At 43.8% G+C, this 16,359-nt stretch overlaps 1 protein-coding gene across 3 annotated transcripts in view; it reads right to left on the bottom strand.

Annotated features, from left to right (window-relative positions):
• Nucleotides 1-16,359, bottom strand: part of LOC115152133 (furin) — a 166,353-nt gene that overhangs the window by 70,870 nt on the left and 79,124 nt on the right. For all 3 annotated transcript variants that reach the window (XM_029696672.1, XM_029696673.1, XM_029696674.1), the window contains exons 3-4: nucleotides 8,646-8,744; nucleotides 3,274-3,378 (exon numbers count right to left, since the gene is read on the bottom strand). In XM_029696672.1, the coding sequence (XP_029552532.1) occupies nucleotides 3,274-3,378; nucleotides 8,646-8,744 (204 nt within the window). The remainder of the gene's footprint in view (nucleotides 1-3,273; nucleotides 3,379-8,645; nucleotides 8,745-16,359) is intronic.

Genomic DNA, 16,359 nt, shown 5'->3' with positions numbered 1-16,359 from the left:
CCTTTGGGTTTCTGCGGTAGCTGAATAAGGTGATATGCCACCACCTGTAATATTTGATTTTGATTGATAAGGGCGGGGTCAAGTTTACCATTGAAGCTGCTTCACTCTTAGCTAGCTAGCTGTAAAACGTGTTAGTGTTATTAGCCTTGGCCTATTTAGCCAGCTTGAACCAGCTAATCTGCCACAATGGATATCAGAAATTGCCTTTGCCAAAGTACCCAAACAAAGGAGAAGGAGAACGATGAGCAGCAGCAGCATCATACCGCCGAGGCTGCCGCTAAGCCCAGCAGCGATCATGCTGCCGAGCTCCAGCTAGCTCCGTGTGCAGAGCCTACCCACGCCGCCACAAGTTCCGCCAGGTTAATGGCTCCACAGCAGTTTCCATCTCTGACTATTTCTGATGATCTTGGAACAGAGGAGCCAGCTCAGGTTAGCCTAGAATCCTACCCCAGCCGCAGTCTTTCTGTGCAAAAACGTTCATTTAATAGCAACTGGTTCATAGGACGAGAGTGTCTGGAATACTCTGTTACTGCAGATGCTATTATGGTTTTCTTGGTTTTTGTTGCTGTAAATGGAACTGTACGTATTCGAAACATGTTTATGGTAGACTGGCATTGCTTAATTGATTACGTAGGTCAAATTTGATTCACAGAAGTGTATTGTGCCATATCACAACGCGTTGCTAAACTCAAGAGCGAGCGGCATGATTTTCCATGTTTGAAGCAGCCTGTATAGGCCTATTTATTTGTCAAGGAAACAGTACATGGCTGCATCTCACTGTAGTAGGCTGTAGGACATGTTTTGGTTATTTGGATCTCCATTCACCTTTTGTTTACTGCGTTTGTTTTCTGTTAAGGTAAGTAGCCTAAATAATGATTGTGTCATGCCTTTTTCACTCTGATATTTTGTTTACTAGATCTACTACTTGGTATTTCTGTTTTGTTCTGTTTGCATTTGTTGACATTTGCAGTTGTCAGTATTCTAAGCCAGACTGCTATTCAGTATTTTTGTTTGCAAGCATGAATAACTAGGCTAATACTTTCAGCATTTAGTTTGCATTATTTAGGTAAGACAGCTGTGTGTACGGTTGCATTCACATAGGGTAATTCACCTATTACAAACAGCCTAGCTATATTGTAGCCTATATTCATTACCAAAACGGCCTAGCTGTAGGGCGCTGTCCATTGTGCTGATACAGTGCAGCAGAGATTTCAAAAGCACTCAATGATCTCGGAGTCTCAGCATTTGAACTTTGTTAATTGTGGTATAACGTGTTTTATATAAGCAAAATTCAATATAATTCCAATGCAAGAACCCCCCCCCCCGAATTTAGCTCCCTCGCCGATTTAAACTGCCCCCTTAGTCACTTTATGCTGGCGCCGGGTCTGACACACACTGTGTCACTGGGAAGCCTCTTTGGCGGGGCTATGCCGAACAGAGCAGGGGCTGACTATAATTTCCCTGTCAGAGAAAGCAGGCCTGCAGCTGGAAATATGAATAAGTGAGAGATCCTGGTGAGAGCATTTGCCTTACTCACAGAGGAATTATAAAAACAGAGCTCCACTCTAACCAGCAGGGAGAAATGCAGGAGGGGGAAGCGAGATAGAGTAGAGGAGAATGTGTAGGAAGTGACAGATAAAGAGTGAAATGTAGGAGATAGATAGAGAGTGAAGACAAAAATATAAAAAAAGAGTGAAAGGGGTAGAGCTTCCGCCTAGGGGTCCTTTTTCCACCTCCCAAACCTCCCTGCTGATTTCTCCTAACAAGGCAAGCATCCTGCTGGGCCAACGCATTGTCAGGGCCTTTAGCCCCAGGGAAGCCACTGTGCTGCTGACATGGTCTAAGGGACTACACAGAGTAAGGCAGTTAGTTCCTGCTAGTGTAATCCTTGAGGCATACAGTATAACGTCGTCTTATTTATATAGCCTATGAGGAAGCAAATTTGAACAGTCTATGGCAGTACCTACTATGTGCAAACCCTGTATTCCACGAGGAAATACTCACAGGACAAATAAAAGGTTAGTATACCCTGTTCAAAAGGCTTGTATGCAATATCACCCTATAACATCTGCATTCATCCCATGCAAACCTCATTAAACAATCCTCCAGTGTTTGGCTTCAGAGGAACGGTGGAACAGCCTCAAACAAACAGCAGAACAGGCTCAGAGCCTTCAGCCGATTAGAGCAGTAATGCTGAATGACAGAGGTAGTTTCACAGCCTTCCATTCACAGGTGATTTATGTCTGGCCCAGTCAATGCTGGAATGAATCCATTCACACCACCACATGGCTTAGTTCAGAAAATGAGGAGGAGGATAAGGGGAATTCAAAGCATCCCTGAGCCTATGAGAAGGAGAAAATGAGAGAAGGAGGATGGACATTGTCTATTTCTGAAAGCAACAGTGCTACAGGTTTCATCATGGCCTTCTGTTTCATTAGCTCTGACCTGGAGCCTTTCAAACAGATGAAACTGAGGAGCATTTGGTGACATTTATATTGACGAATGACAACCGGTTGATAACAGAGTCACAGTCCTGCTTTCAACTTTGGCAAACTGTCCTTACAGTGTTTGTCCTTCCAGTGCTGCCTGCAGACAATGTATTATTTCCCTGTAGTCATTGTCATCAACTATTCATTACACATGGCAAATAAACTTGGGCCTTGACAGTTGAAGTAAACAAAGTGCGCTTTAGAACTTTTTGGACATTCAGTTTGATAAACGATACCCAGGTGATGAGTGCTCTCAGCAGGCAGCATATCCAGCTGTTTCAGCCTACTATCAAGAGACTTACAGACTGGGGGAAACAAAGTCGGTTTCTCACTGAAATACTCTGAACATCGTGCCCTTTCTGTACGGCAGCAGGTTTCTTTGGTCTGAAGATGTGAACGGGGTAAACAGCAGTAAAGTGCATTTCTATCATTTCCCTACGGGTACTCTAAATGCCTGGAGACAGCTATTCAATTAGCTCATTTGATTAGATCTTGTTTTCCTTGAGGCATTTAACACAGCTGCCTTGGCATAATCCCTATATCACTACATGTATTTATGTTGCTGTCTTATACATTTTAGATAATATCAAAAGGGGTGTTAAAGAGGTTCTAATTAAAATTGTCCAATGTGTTGAACATAAGGGAGAACTCCTGGCTTCGGTACAGTATAGAGGGGACAGTGTTATGGGGGATCTGACTTTTACCTATGAGAAAGTGCCTTTGAGATTCTTTCTGTAATACAAAGTGCTATATAAAATAAATGAATAATTATTATTATTACTACCTTGCTCACCAGGTACCACTGCTGGGGGAATTTGGGGTCAGATGGTTCGTTGTAGTCATCCCTCTTTTTCCTCCGCCTCGACACCTGCTGCTCCACCCAACGCACCTAGAGAGGAACACACACACACACCAATTAGCTCTGGTAATGAAACAACCATGACACGAGACAACTATCCACAGTCTGCCTCCCACGTTGGCTTTCATGTGGCCGTCAACACTCAAATGGTTAGGTCCTACAGTCACATACAGACTTTACAAACCGCCCAGCGGGGTTAGTTTAGTAACATCTGAAGTGAGAGTTAGGAGACAAATCTCATTAATCTGCTGAGACGTTGTGTGAATGTGTGTATGTGTGTGTGTGTGTGTGTGTGTGTTTCATCACCCTGCTGTAGGCACATGTGCCAGAACTTTCTGCTCGATATACACGGTCCAGTGGGTAGTGTCTGTCTAGTGTCTGTCTAGTCATAGTGTCTAGCCCAATAAATGATCTTCTTGAAAAACAGACATGAAGCTAACTACAGTCAAACAAATGCAAATCTAATGCTGGGCTGCTAGACACTGTGTCTGGCTTATGGAGAGAGGAGATCCATAAACCATCAGGCCACTGCCACAGCCTCCAGAATCACTGCACTGTGTGTGTGTGTGTGTGTGTGTGTGTGTGTGTGTGTGTGCGTGCGTGCGTGCGTGCGTGCGTGCGTGACATCTACAGACAAACTCCAGAGAGAGAGAGATCGGAGAGTAGGGCCTGCAAATATCCCCTCCTAAGTATGCAATAAGTAACGGTGAGGCCCTGAAACATATCGATTCCTTCTGCCCCTCACGGAGATGAAACCCTATTTTGTACATCCATCTTGGGGAAAACACACACAAAGCCAACACAATGAATGTGTTTTATTCAGAACAGGTGTGCATTCACCCACACACATTTGACCTTCTCTTAAGTGTATTGGCAACTCTACTGTTGTGGTCGCTGTCTGACAGAGTGCCCCTGGCCTCGCCTTGGGCAGGCTCTGTTAGAATGAGGTTACCCTGGACAAGCTGTTCCCCAGCCTGAAGCCTTTTCATCTGCAGCCTGGGGGGGAACTAGTGTGTGACAAAGTTGCCCTATGTAGTAAAATATATCTAGTGATATCTATCTCTTCAACATCAGATGTTCTATTTTTCTGTTTACACTAGCCTTGGATGTTGTGTGACCAAAGCCACATCCCTGCTTCATGTGTGAGTGCAGCTATTAGCATACCGTAAATTCCATAGTAGACAGACAAACCAAATAAGGATAGCAATTCAAACTATACATGAGCTTCTCATCTAAACCATATTGTGCATAGTGTCGCACACTTGATTAATGCAACGATTCACAAATGTGTGGATATTTTAAAAGCCTTTAATTTTCAATTTGGCTAACAGAGCAAAAATGCTGTCTAGAGGTATTAAGGTAAATAGGGTAATTATTACAGGGACGTGGTGTGGGAGAACCGTTGTCTTAACACTGAACCATTCAAAGGGGGGTATGTGGTGTATGTCTCCCACACTACCGCCGTACCTCCGGATGTAGTGTGGGAGACATATACTGCTCCAAAAAATAAAGGGAACACTTAAACAACACAATGTAACTCCAAGTCAATCACACTTCTGTGAAATCAAACTGTCCACTTAGGAAGCAACACTGATTGACAATAAATTCCACATGCTGTTGTGCAAATGGAATAGACAACAGGTGGAAATTATAGGCAATTAGCAAGACACCCCCAATAAAGGAGTGGTTCTGCAGGTGGGGACCACAGACCACTTCTCAGTTCCTATGCTTCCTGGCTGATGTTTTGGTCACTTTTGAATGCTGGCGGTGCTTTTACTCTAGTGGTAGCATGAGACGGAGTCTACAACCCATACAAGTGGCTCAGGTAGTGCAGCTCATCCAGGATGGCACATCAATGCGAGCTGTGGCAAGAAGGTTTGCTGTGTCTGTCAGCGTAGTGTCCAGAGCATGGAGGCGCTACCAGGAGACAGGCCAGTACATCAGGAGACGTGAAGGAGGCCGTAGGAGGGCAACAACCCAGCAGCAGGACCGCTACCTCTGCCTTTGTACAAGGAGGAGCAGGCGGAGCACTGCCAGAGCCCTGCAAAATGACCTCTAGCAGGCCACAAATGTGCATGTGTCTGCTCAAACGGTCAGAAACAGACTCCATGAGGGTGGTATGAGGGCCCAACGTCCACAGGTGGGGGTTGTGCTTTACAGCCCAACACCGTGCAGGACGTTTGGCATTTGCCAGAGAACACCAAGATTGGCAAATTCGCCACTGGCGCCCTGTGCTCTTCACAGATGAAAGCAGGTTCACACTGAGCACATGTGACAGACGTGACAGTCTGGAGATGCCGTGGAGAACGTTCTGCTGCCTGCAACATCCTCCAGCATGACCGGTTTGGCGGTGGGTCAGTCATGGTGTGGGGTGACATTTCTTTGGGGGGGCCGCACAGCCCTCCATGTGCTCACCAGAGGTAGCCTGACTGCTATTAGGTACCGAGATGAGATCCTCAGACCCCTTGTGAGACCATATGCTGGTGCGGTTGGCCCTGGGTTCCTCCTAATGCAAGACAATGCTAGACCTCATGTGGCTGGAGTGTGTCAGCAGTTCCTGCAAGAGGAAGGCATTGATGCTATGGACTGGCCCGCCCGTTCCCTAGACCTGAATCCAATTGAGCACATCTGGCACATCATGTCTTGCTCCATCCACCAATGCCACGTTGCACCAGACTGTCCAGGAGTTGGCGGATGCTTTAGCCCAGGTCTGGGAGGAGATCCCTCAGGAGACTACCCGCCACCTCATCAGGAGCATGCCCAGGCGTTGTAGGGAGGTCATACAGGCACGTGGAGGACACACACACTACTGAGCCTCATTTTGACTTGTTTTAAGGACATTACATCAAAGTTGGATCAGCCTGTAGTGTGGTTTTCCACTTTAATTTTGAGTGTGACTCTAAATCCAGACCTCCATGGGTTGATAAATTGGATTTCCATTGATTATTTTTGTGTAATTTTGTTGTCAGCACATTCAACTATGTAAAGATAAAAGTACTTAAGATTATTTCATTCATTCAGATCTAGGATGTGTTATTTTAGTGTTCCCTTTATTTTTTTGAGCAGTGTATATTAAAGAGAGATTTGAATCTAGAGCCGTCTCTTTAAACTACACAAGTATCTCTTCTGGACCTAGTTTGTGTCGTCAAAGTAGTTTAGCGTAAAGAGGCCTAAATTGGGATGAAAGCTGATTCTATATCTGGGTCGTTCCACGAAAAGAACCCTTGATATTGTTGTTATTATATATTTTTTGTATTTTACACTCTTTCTCCCAATTTTGCAAATTTTGCTGCAACTCCCCAATGGGCTCGGGAGAGGCGAAGGTGGAATCATGCGTCCCCCAAAACAGGACCCGCCTAACCGCGCTCCTTAACACCCACCGGCTTAACCCAGAAGCCAGCCGCACCAATGTTTCGGAGGAAACACCGTTCAATTGGTGACCTGGGTCAGCCTGCAGGCACCCGACCTGCCACAAGGAGTCGCTAGAGCGCGATGAGCCAAGTAAAGCCCCATCGGCCAAACCCTCCCCTAACCCGAACGACGCTAGGCCAATTGTGCGTCGTCCTATGGGACTCCCGGCCACGGCCGGTTGTGGCACAGCCCGGGAATGAACCCGGGTCTATAGTAACACCTCTAGCTGTGCCACTCGGGAGGCTCCAACCCTTTGATATTTTAAGTAGAAATTGTGCACCAATATTGCATTTTAAAAGCCTGTTATATTAAATGAAGTTCCTTTTAGTATAGACCACATGAAGAATTGAATTCAATAAACCTCATTTTTAATATAAATAAAGACTTGCTAAAGTGCCAAAAATCAGCACTTTGACATGTCCCTCCGTGCACCCTCTGTGATTCTAGGAAGATTTGAATCCACTTAATCCCAACATTTCTCCAAGTTTTCACCATCATTGTAAAGCCGTAGTTATTTTGTTGCTTTGACAAAGTAATTTATGAAGATAAAGTTACACCAAGTGACTCCTTTCAAAAGGCACCGAATTGGAGGAACAACTCATCTGTGCTAAGGGGAAGTTTTACCAGAAGCCCTGAGGACTGGAGGGGTCAGGGGTTAAAGCTAACACACTGTCCGGGTCCAGAAAGCAGCGTGGGCACAACAGCCTGGGGCTGTGTCAAGCTCTTCCAGCATTTTCATCAGGGTGCATACAGATGTAGGATCTCATTTTAATTACTCCTTTGTGATGCAAACTTGTAGTGTATTCAAGGTTTAGAAAGGCTTCTAAAGTTTGTAATTTCCACTTTAAAATGTCAGACTTGATTTGCCCCAATGAAAAATGTATCAACCCCTACACATTTTTTTCTCCAATAATTGTAATCCACATTTCCTTTTGCTGCAGGATTATTTTCCTGCTGTAGCAAAATGGCTCAAATTAAGATCCTACATCTGTATTTGGGCTTTTGGAACATAAGACTCCTCCTGAATGAGCATAGGGATAACCCCCTTTAGAATTACAGTAGTAGTAGTACATAAAGGTCTGATCTCTACCCAAATACCCCAGCACACTAAATTACACGTAATAGAGTGTAAACATGATTGTTTCTAGCTTAGGTTAGTTACAATTGTGTCCTGGCTGTGCATCAGATCAAAAGATTGACGAGTGACTGAAGTGACCGCCCGGGAGCTGAGTGGGAGAGCTGTGCAGATAAGCTCAATCAGACCAGGTCAATCAGACCAGGTCAATCAGACCAGGTCAATCAGACCGGAAAAAAGTGATGAGAAGGAGCTTCCTGTCAAATTGAATGTCCATTAGTCTCAAGTGAAATTCTCGTCTCGTCACACTTTCGTCAACTAAAATGAAAACTAATTTGCTACTGTTATCAAAAACATTTTCATTGCATCTCGTCTCGTTATCGTCATTCGTTTTCGTCATAGTTATTTTTGACGAAATGAACACTGATCCAAACAATACAGTTCTGCCTGTAACTATACTGCATAAGGCAGAATGAGAGCATGCTCGAGGAACTGAACTTGAAAAATAGAGTTTTGATGCACAATTATGCTGGAGGATTTGAATAGAACAAGCAGACTTCGAGGTGAAAAATACTTGTTCTCTGTTGAGAGATCTGAGAGCACAGTTACAGCCAGCTGCCTGAACAAAGCAAACTTCTGGGTCTGTGAACGTCCTTGTGTAACAGATAGGCCAAAGTCAGGATTCCTCTTCTCATTAACATTTGGATAAAATCAAATACGCGCCACAAAATGAGAATGCAAACACAGACAGGTCCAGCTGTTATTGTGTGGTATGGAGGGACATTTGCATATTTATGACTCAGTAACATACCTGTGGTTCCTTCTGCAGTCGGACACATGTTCCCCTGTGGCCTGATAGAGATTTCTTCACTACGGTGTGATGACGGAAGTGATAATAATCCCCAAACACCTGCAGACACAGAAAAATAACATTGAGACACTGATATCAAGTCCCAATGAAAACCAAAGAAACACGTCGATAGCACGAGAGCAAACATGTACACACACATGACATTTTCAGACAGCTAGAGACAGACATATACATTACAACACCTCCGCCACGTGACACAGAAATGTCCCAATGTGGTACCTGCGGACAGAGTCCACAATCCCACTCACTCATAAAATAGCTTTAAAGGCTAGGGGAAGGCATATTCTGTACACTACATCCTTCCTCTGTCCTCCACACAGTCTGACAGTGCCTTCTGTCTGTGGCCTCCAACTTTACTGGCAGTCTGGCAATATCTGAGTGGTACCAAATCCCTGCAGAGTTCTGTTTCACTGACTGCTCACTGGTCAAATCAAATCAAATTCTATTTGTCACATGCTTCGTAAACAGGTGTCGTTGGGCACAGATAGCCTAGCGGTTAAGAGCGTTGGGCCAGTAACAGAAAGGTTGCTGGTTCAAATCCCCGACCTGACTAGGTCAAAAAAATCTGTTGATGTGCAAGGCACTTAACCATAATTGCTCCTGTAACTCGCTCTGGATAAAAGCGACTAAAGTGACTAAAATGTAAAATGTGTAGACTAACAGTGAAATGCTTATCTACTGGCCCTTCCCAAATGCAGAGAGGAAAAAAATTATTCTTTTTTTTTATAATAACACGAGGAAGAAATACACAATGAGTAACGATAACACGGGGTACCAGTACCTAGTCGATGTCCAAGGGTATGATGTAAATTAGGTACATAGGGGTAACATGACTAGGCAACAGAATAGCTAATAAGCAGTAGCAGCAGCTTATGTGATGAGTCAAAAGAGTTAGTGCAAAAGGGGTCAATGCAGATAGTCTGGTAGCTATTTAGTAAGTATTTAGCAGTCTTATGGCTTGTGGGTAGAAGCTGTTCAGGGTCCTGTTGGTTCCAGACTTGGTGCATTGGTACCGCTTGTCGTGCAGTACCAGAGAGAACAGTCTATGACTTGGGTGGCTGGAGTCTTTGACAATTTTTAGGGCCTTCCTCTGACACCAGCTAGTATAGAGGTCCTGGATGGCACAAGTGATGTAGTGGGCCGTACGCACTACCCTCTGTAGCGCCCTACGGTCGGATGCCAAACAGTTGCCATACCAGGCGGTGATGCAGCCAGTCAAGATGCTCTCAAATGGTGCAGCTGTAGAACTTTGAGGATATTAGGGCCCATGCTGAATCTTGACGGGCCTCGTGAGGGGGAAGAGGCGTTGTTGTGCCTTCTTCACGACTGGGTTGGTGTGTGTGGACCATATTTAATCCTTAGTGATGTGGACACCGAGGAACTTGAAGCTCTCAACCCTCTGTTTTCTGTAGTCCACGATCAGCTCCTTTGTCTTGCTGACGTTGAGGTAAAGGTTGTTGTCCTGGCACCACACTGTCAGGTCACTGACCTCCCCCCTATAGGATGTCTCATTGTCATTGGTGATCAGGCCTACCACGTCGTGTCATCGGCAAACTTAATGATGGTGTTGGAGTTGTGCGCGGCCACACAGTCATAGGTGAAAAGGGAGTACAGGAGGGGGCTGAGCACGAACCCTTCTGTCGCACTTGTGTTGAAGATCAGCGTAGTAGAAGTGTTGTTGCCTACCTTCACCACCTGGGGGCAGCCCATCAGGAAGTCCAAGACCCTTGGAGGGTACTATGGTGTAGAAGGCTGAGCTGTAGTCAATGAACAGTGTTCTTACGTAGGTATTCCTATTGTCCAGATTAGAGGTCGGCCAATTAATCGGAATGGCCGATTAATTATGGCCGATTTCACGTTTTCATAACAATCGGTAATCGGTATTTTTGGCCAAAGATTTGACAATTTTTTTTTTTAACTAGGCAAGTCAGATTAAGAACACATTCTTATTTACAATGATGGCCTAGAAACGGGGGTTAACTGCCTTGTTCAGGGGGGATTTGTTTTTGCAACCTTCGGTTACCAGTCCAACGCTCTAACCACCTGCCTTACATTGCACTCCACAAGGATTAACAGGCTGACTACCTGTAACGCGAGGGCAGCAAGAAGCAAAGGTAAGTTGCTAGCTAGCATTAGACTTATAAAAAACAATCAATCTTAACATAATCACTAGTTAACTACACATGGTTGATGATATTACTAGTTTATCTAACGTGTCCTGCGTTGCATATGATCGATGCGGTGCCTGTTAATTTTCATTGAATCACAGCCTACATCGACAAACGGGTGTTGATTTAACAAGCGCATTTGTGAAAAAAGTACTGTCGTTGCACCAATGTACCTAACCATATACATCAATGCCTAACAGGAATATTTAGACTTAGTCACCCGTTAGATAAAATACGGAACGGTTCCGTATGTCACTGAAAGAAAAAAACTTTTGTTTTCGAGATGATAGTTTCCAGATTCGACCATATTAATGACCCAAGGCTCGTATTTCTGTGTGTTTATTATATTATAATTAAGTCTATGATTTGATAGAGCAGTCTGACTGAGCGGTGGTAGGCAGCAGCAGGCTCGTAAGCATTCATTCAAACAGTCCTTCGCTGTGCTTCAAGCATTGCGCTGTTTATGACTTCAACCTGGGTGGGTATAATTTGTGGAATGTTCCAACAGGAATCTATTCCAAAAACTTTGTAAATAACAAGGTTTCCAAAAAACAACGCATTCAAAGTTGTATAGCGGCAGAATAAGATACCGGGTAGGGAGTGGTCTATTTCATTGAGTTTTTCACTCATCACGTTTATTCCGAAAAATGTCTGTCCTCACATGTCTGTTTGCCTATGGACAAACATTAAGAATAAGCTACATGGTGAGTTGATGCCTATTCGGCAGCTAGTTAGCTAGGTTTGTATGCCTTGCTACTGGTTGGCAACCTTTTACTTTACGTTTTTTGGAACAGATTCCCGTTGGAACGTTCCACAAATTATACCCACCCCTTCAAGCCTATCAACTCCCAAGATTAGGCTGGTGTAACCGATGTGAAATGGCTAGCTAGTTAGCCGGGTGCAAGCTAATAGCATTTCAAACGTCACTCGCTCTGAGACTTGGAGTAGTTTTTTCCCTTCCTCTGCATGGGTAACGCTGCTTCGAGGGTGGCTGTTGTCAATGTGTTCCTGGTTTGAGCCCAGGTAGGAGCGAGGAGAGGGACGGAAGCTATACTGTTACACTGGCAATACTAAAGTGCCTATAAGAACATCCAATAGTCAAAGGTATATGAAATACAAATCGTATAGAGAGAAATAGTCCTATAATTCCTATAATAATATAATAACTACAACCTAAAACTTCTTACCTGGGAATATTGAAGACTCATGTTAAAAGGAACCACTAGCTTTCATATGTTCCCATATTCTGAGCAAGGCACTTAAACATTAGCTTTCTTACATGGCACATATTGCACTTTTACTTTCTTCTCCAACACTTTGTTTGCATTATTTAAACCAAATTGAACATGTTTCATTATTTATTTGAGGCTAAATTGATTTTACTGATGTATTATACTAAGTTAAAATAAGTGTTCATTCAGTATTGTTGTAATTGTCATTATAAAAAAAAAGAGAAAATAAATCGGCCGATTAATCGGCAGAGTGGTTTTTGGGTAATCCAATAATCGGTATCGGCGTTGAAAAATCATAATCGGTCGACCTCTAGTCCAGATGGGATAGGGCAGTGTGCAGTGTGATGGAGAATGATTCATCCGTGGATCTATTGGGGCTGTATGCAGACTGGGAAAGGGAGAGATTGAATATGTCCGTAAATACTCCAGCCAGCTGGTCTGCGCATGCTCTGAGGACGCGGTTAGGGATGCCGTCTGGCCCGGCAGCCCTGCAAGGGTTAACACGCTTAAATGTGTTACTTACATCGGCCATGGAGAACGAGAGCTCACAGTTCTCGGGAGCGGCCCATGTCGACGGCACTGTGTTATCGTCAAAGCGGGCAAAGAAGGTGTTTAGCTTGTCCGGGAGCAAGACGTCTGTGTACGCGTCATGGCTGGTTTTCCCTTTGTAATCCGTGATTTCTGGAGTCCCTGCCACACGTCTTGTCTGAGCCATTGAATTGCAACTCCACTTTGTATAACATTTTTCCTGTTTGATTGCCTTACGGAGGGCATAAGTGGACTGTTTGTATTCAATCATATTCCCAGTCACCTTGCCGTGGTTAAATGCGGTGGTTCGTGCTTTCAGTTTTGCGAGAATGCTGCTTTCTATAGGTTTTAAATCGTCAGAGTGGGAACAACATCCCCTATACACTTCCTGACAAACTCAGTCACAGTGTCAGTGTATACGTCAATGTTATTCTCAGAGGCAACCCGAAACATGTCCCAGTCTGCCTGATTAAAACAGTCTTGAAGCATGGATTCCGATTGGTCAGACCAGCATTGAATAAACCTTAGTACAGGTACTTCCTGTTTGAGTTTCTGCCTATAGGAAGAGGGGAGCAAAATAGAGTCGTGATCTAATTTGTCAAAGGGAGGTCGGGGGAGGGCCTTGTAGCCATCCCAGAAGGGAGAGTAACAATGGTCAGGAGTTTTTGAAGTGCGAGTACTGCAGGCGATGTGTTGATAGAACTTTGGTAGCATTTTCCTCAGATTTGCTTTAATAAATGCGGCCTCAGGATATGCATTTTCCAGTTTGCACAAGGTCCAGTGTAGTTGAGAGCTGTCGTGGTATCGGCTTGAGGGGGGATATATACGGCTGTGATGATAACCGAAGAAAGTTCTCTAGGGAGGTAATGTGGTCCCATTTGATTGTGAGATATTCTAGGTCGGGCAAACAAAAGGACTTGGGTTCCTGTACATTATCATAATCACACCATTAGTTCATGGAACATACACCTCCGCCTTTCTTCTTCCCGGAGAGTTATTTATTCCTATCAGCACGATGTATTGAAAACCCAGCTGGCTGTATGGAAGGGGACAGTATTTGGTATTTTATTAGGATCCTTAATAGCTGTTGCAAAAGCAGCAGCTACTCTTTCTGGGGTCCACACAAAACATAATGACATAATACAGAACATCAATAGACAAGAACAGCTCAAGGACAGAACTACAGTATATCCGGAGAGAGCCATGATTCCATGAAACAGAGTATGTTACAGTGTCTGATGTCTCTCTGGAAGGAGATCCTCGCCCTGAGTTCGTCTACTTTAATGTCTGGGACTGAACATTAGAGAGTAATATACTCGGAAGCAGGGGATGGTGTGCACGCCACGACTAAAAGTCCACTCTGAATACCTCTTCTCTGCCGGCAGCGTCTTGGAGCAGCCTCTGGGATAAGATAAATCGCCCTTGAAGGTACAAAAAAAGGATCCAATGCAGGAAAGTCGTATTCCTGGTCAAAATGTTGATGAGTTACCGCCTCTCTGATGTCCAACAGTTATTTTGGCTGTATGTAATAATGCAAAGAACGTTCTGGGCTAATAACGTGAGAAATGGCATAATAAATAAAAAAACACTGGAAAGTTGCTTAGGAGCCTGAAACAAAGCGGCCATGTCTATTGGCGACATCTCTCCATGTCCTCCGAGAAACATTGAATATTACAGTTCTTCAGGGCCTGTTGATAGGATAATCTCAAGCGGAGTCTCAGAGAGACCTGCCTGCTATGTTGAGGAGACTGGGGCTCAGCACTGGAATCCACACTGAGCTGTGTGTGTGTGTGTGTGTGTGTGTGTGTGTCTGAATTACATTTAAGTGGGGTCAAGATGGCAGTTGTCAGTACAGTATGGACAGTACGAGACTCATGCTCTGTGCGTTCAGGTGTGTGCATGTGAAAGAGAGATAACAGGAAAATAATCCTGCTGAAGATATACTGTACTATACATGTAGTTTGAGTCATGCTGTGTTCATGTGTGTCAGAGATGAGAAACAGCACAGAAACGTTACTAATTCTGCCACTCTGTTTAGTGACGGCGTCAGAGATACAGAGACCTTTACACTCCTCAATGAACAGCAGTCTGGACGCACACACACACACACACACACACACACACACACACACACACACACACACACACACACACACACACACACACACACACACACACACACACACACACACACACACACACACACACACACACAAGCATTTCACTACACCCGCAATAACATCTGCATGTGACCAATTAAAATTTGATTTGACAGAGAGCGTGTGTGAGCCCTCAGAGGAATCACTATAGTAACACACAAAGAAGCAAGTCAAACTCAGCCACGCAGCCAATCATACCTTTGTCTTTAAAGGCACTCACAGCACAAACACATTATCCATAATATGGACAAACACAAAAAGAGACTTGACAGACTGCATGCATCACAGCACACAGATACTGACACATGCGCACGCACAGACACAGACCCACAGGGAAACCAACAAGGTGACTCATACACACAAACACACACCCATGGCTCCAGACTGCAACCCTTCAGTCGCATTTTGCGACCTCTTGACTTGCCTGTGCAAGTTACATTTGGAATTGGTCGTACTGGTGCGAGCTGCACCTTCTACCTGGTCACCTCAATCAAAACGTTCTATTTTCTGGGCGGCTAAAACCATGATTTGGTCAAACTGTAAAGCATGTTATCTTCATGATTCCTGTACTGAAAGTGTCTCCTCTGCCGATGTGCCTGTTTTGCTGGGGCTGGCTGCTCTAATGAGAAAACCTCACACTCTCTCTTCCCTCGTGCGAATGTTTTTTAACACTTCATAATGCAATTTAGGTAAAACACAACTTTGGAAGCAATTGCTGTTGTCCATGCTAAAGAGAAGAGGGTCCGTCTTTTCATTTCTCAACTCTCAATATTCAGCTCAAAGCACACTGATTTACAATCAAGATACCCTCCCCTATGTATTTATTTGGACAGTGAAGCTAAAGCCTTTAATTTGACTCTATACTCCAGCAGTTTGGATTTGAGATCTAATGTTTTATATGAGGCGATAGTACATAATGTCACCTTTTGAGGGTGCTTTCATACATATCTATTTTACCATTTAGAAATGAATTTAATTTATGTATCTAGCCATTTACTTTATCTTCATATCTTTTATTTTATTTATTATTGCTGTTGCATTGTTGAGAAGGAACCTGCAATTAAGCATTTCGTTGGACGGTGTATACCATGTGTATCCTGTACATACAACTAATAAAACTTTAAAGTAGTACCCCCATTTAAAGGTGTAATAAGTGTTTGGACAATTTAACTTATAGTGTATTAAATGTTGTCAAAGGTTTAGTATTTGGTCCCATATTCCTAGCATGCAATGACTACATCAAGCTTGTGACTCCACAAACTTGTTGGATGCATTTGGACAAACACAAAAACACAGTTTGTTTTGGATTATGTTGTGCCCAGCAGAAATGAATGGTCAATAATGTAGTGTAATTTTGGAGTCACTTTTTTTGTAAATAAGAATAGAATATGTTTCTGAACACTTCTACATGAACCATAACAGCCCTGTCTAAGCCGGGGGAGGAGGGGGTTCCACTAAGCTATATAGAATTGATTTATTAAGAAGGTCATACCAAGGATCATTTAGCTATTTGATTTAGAATTTTAAGACCCCTTGAAGTATAATAAAAACATTAAAATATTTGATT

The sequence above is a fragment of the Salmo trutta genome, chromosome 17, assembly GCF_901001165.1.
Source record: "Salmo trutta chromosome 17, fSalTru1.1, whole genome shotgun sequence".
Taxonomy (NCBI): domain Eukaryota; kingdom Metazoa; phylum Chordata; class Actinopteri; order Salmoniformes; family Salmonidae; genus Salmo; species Salmo trutta.
The sequence above is the reverse complement of the archived record's forward strand: the minus strand, read 5'-3'. Positions and strand labels throughout refer to the sequence as shown.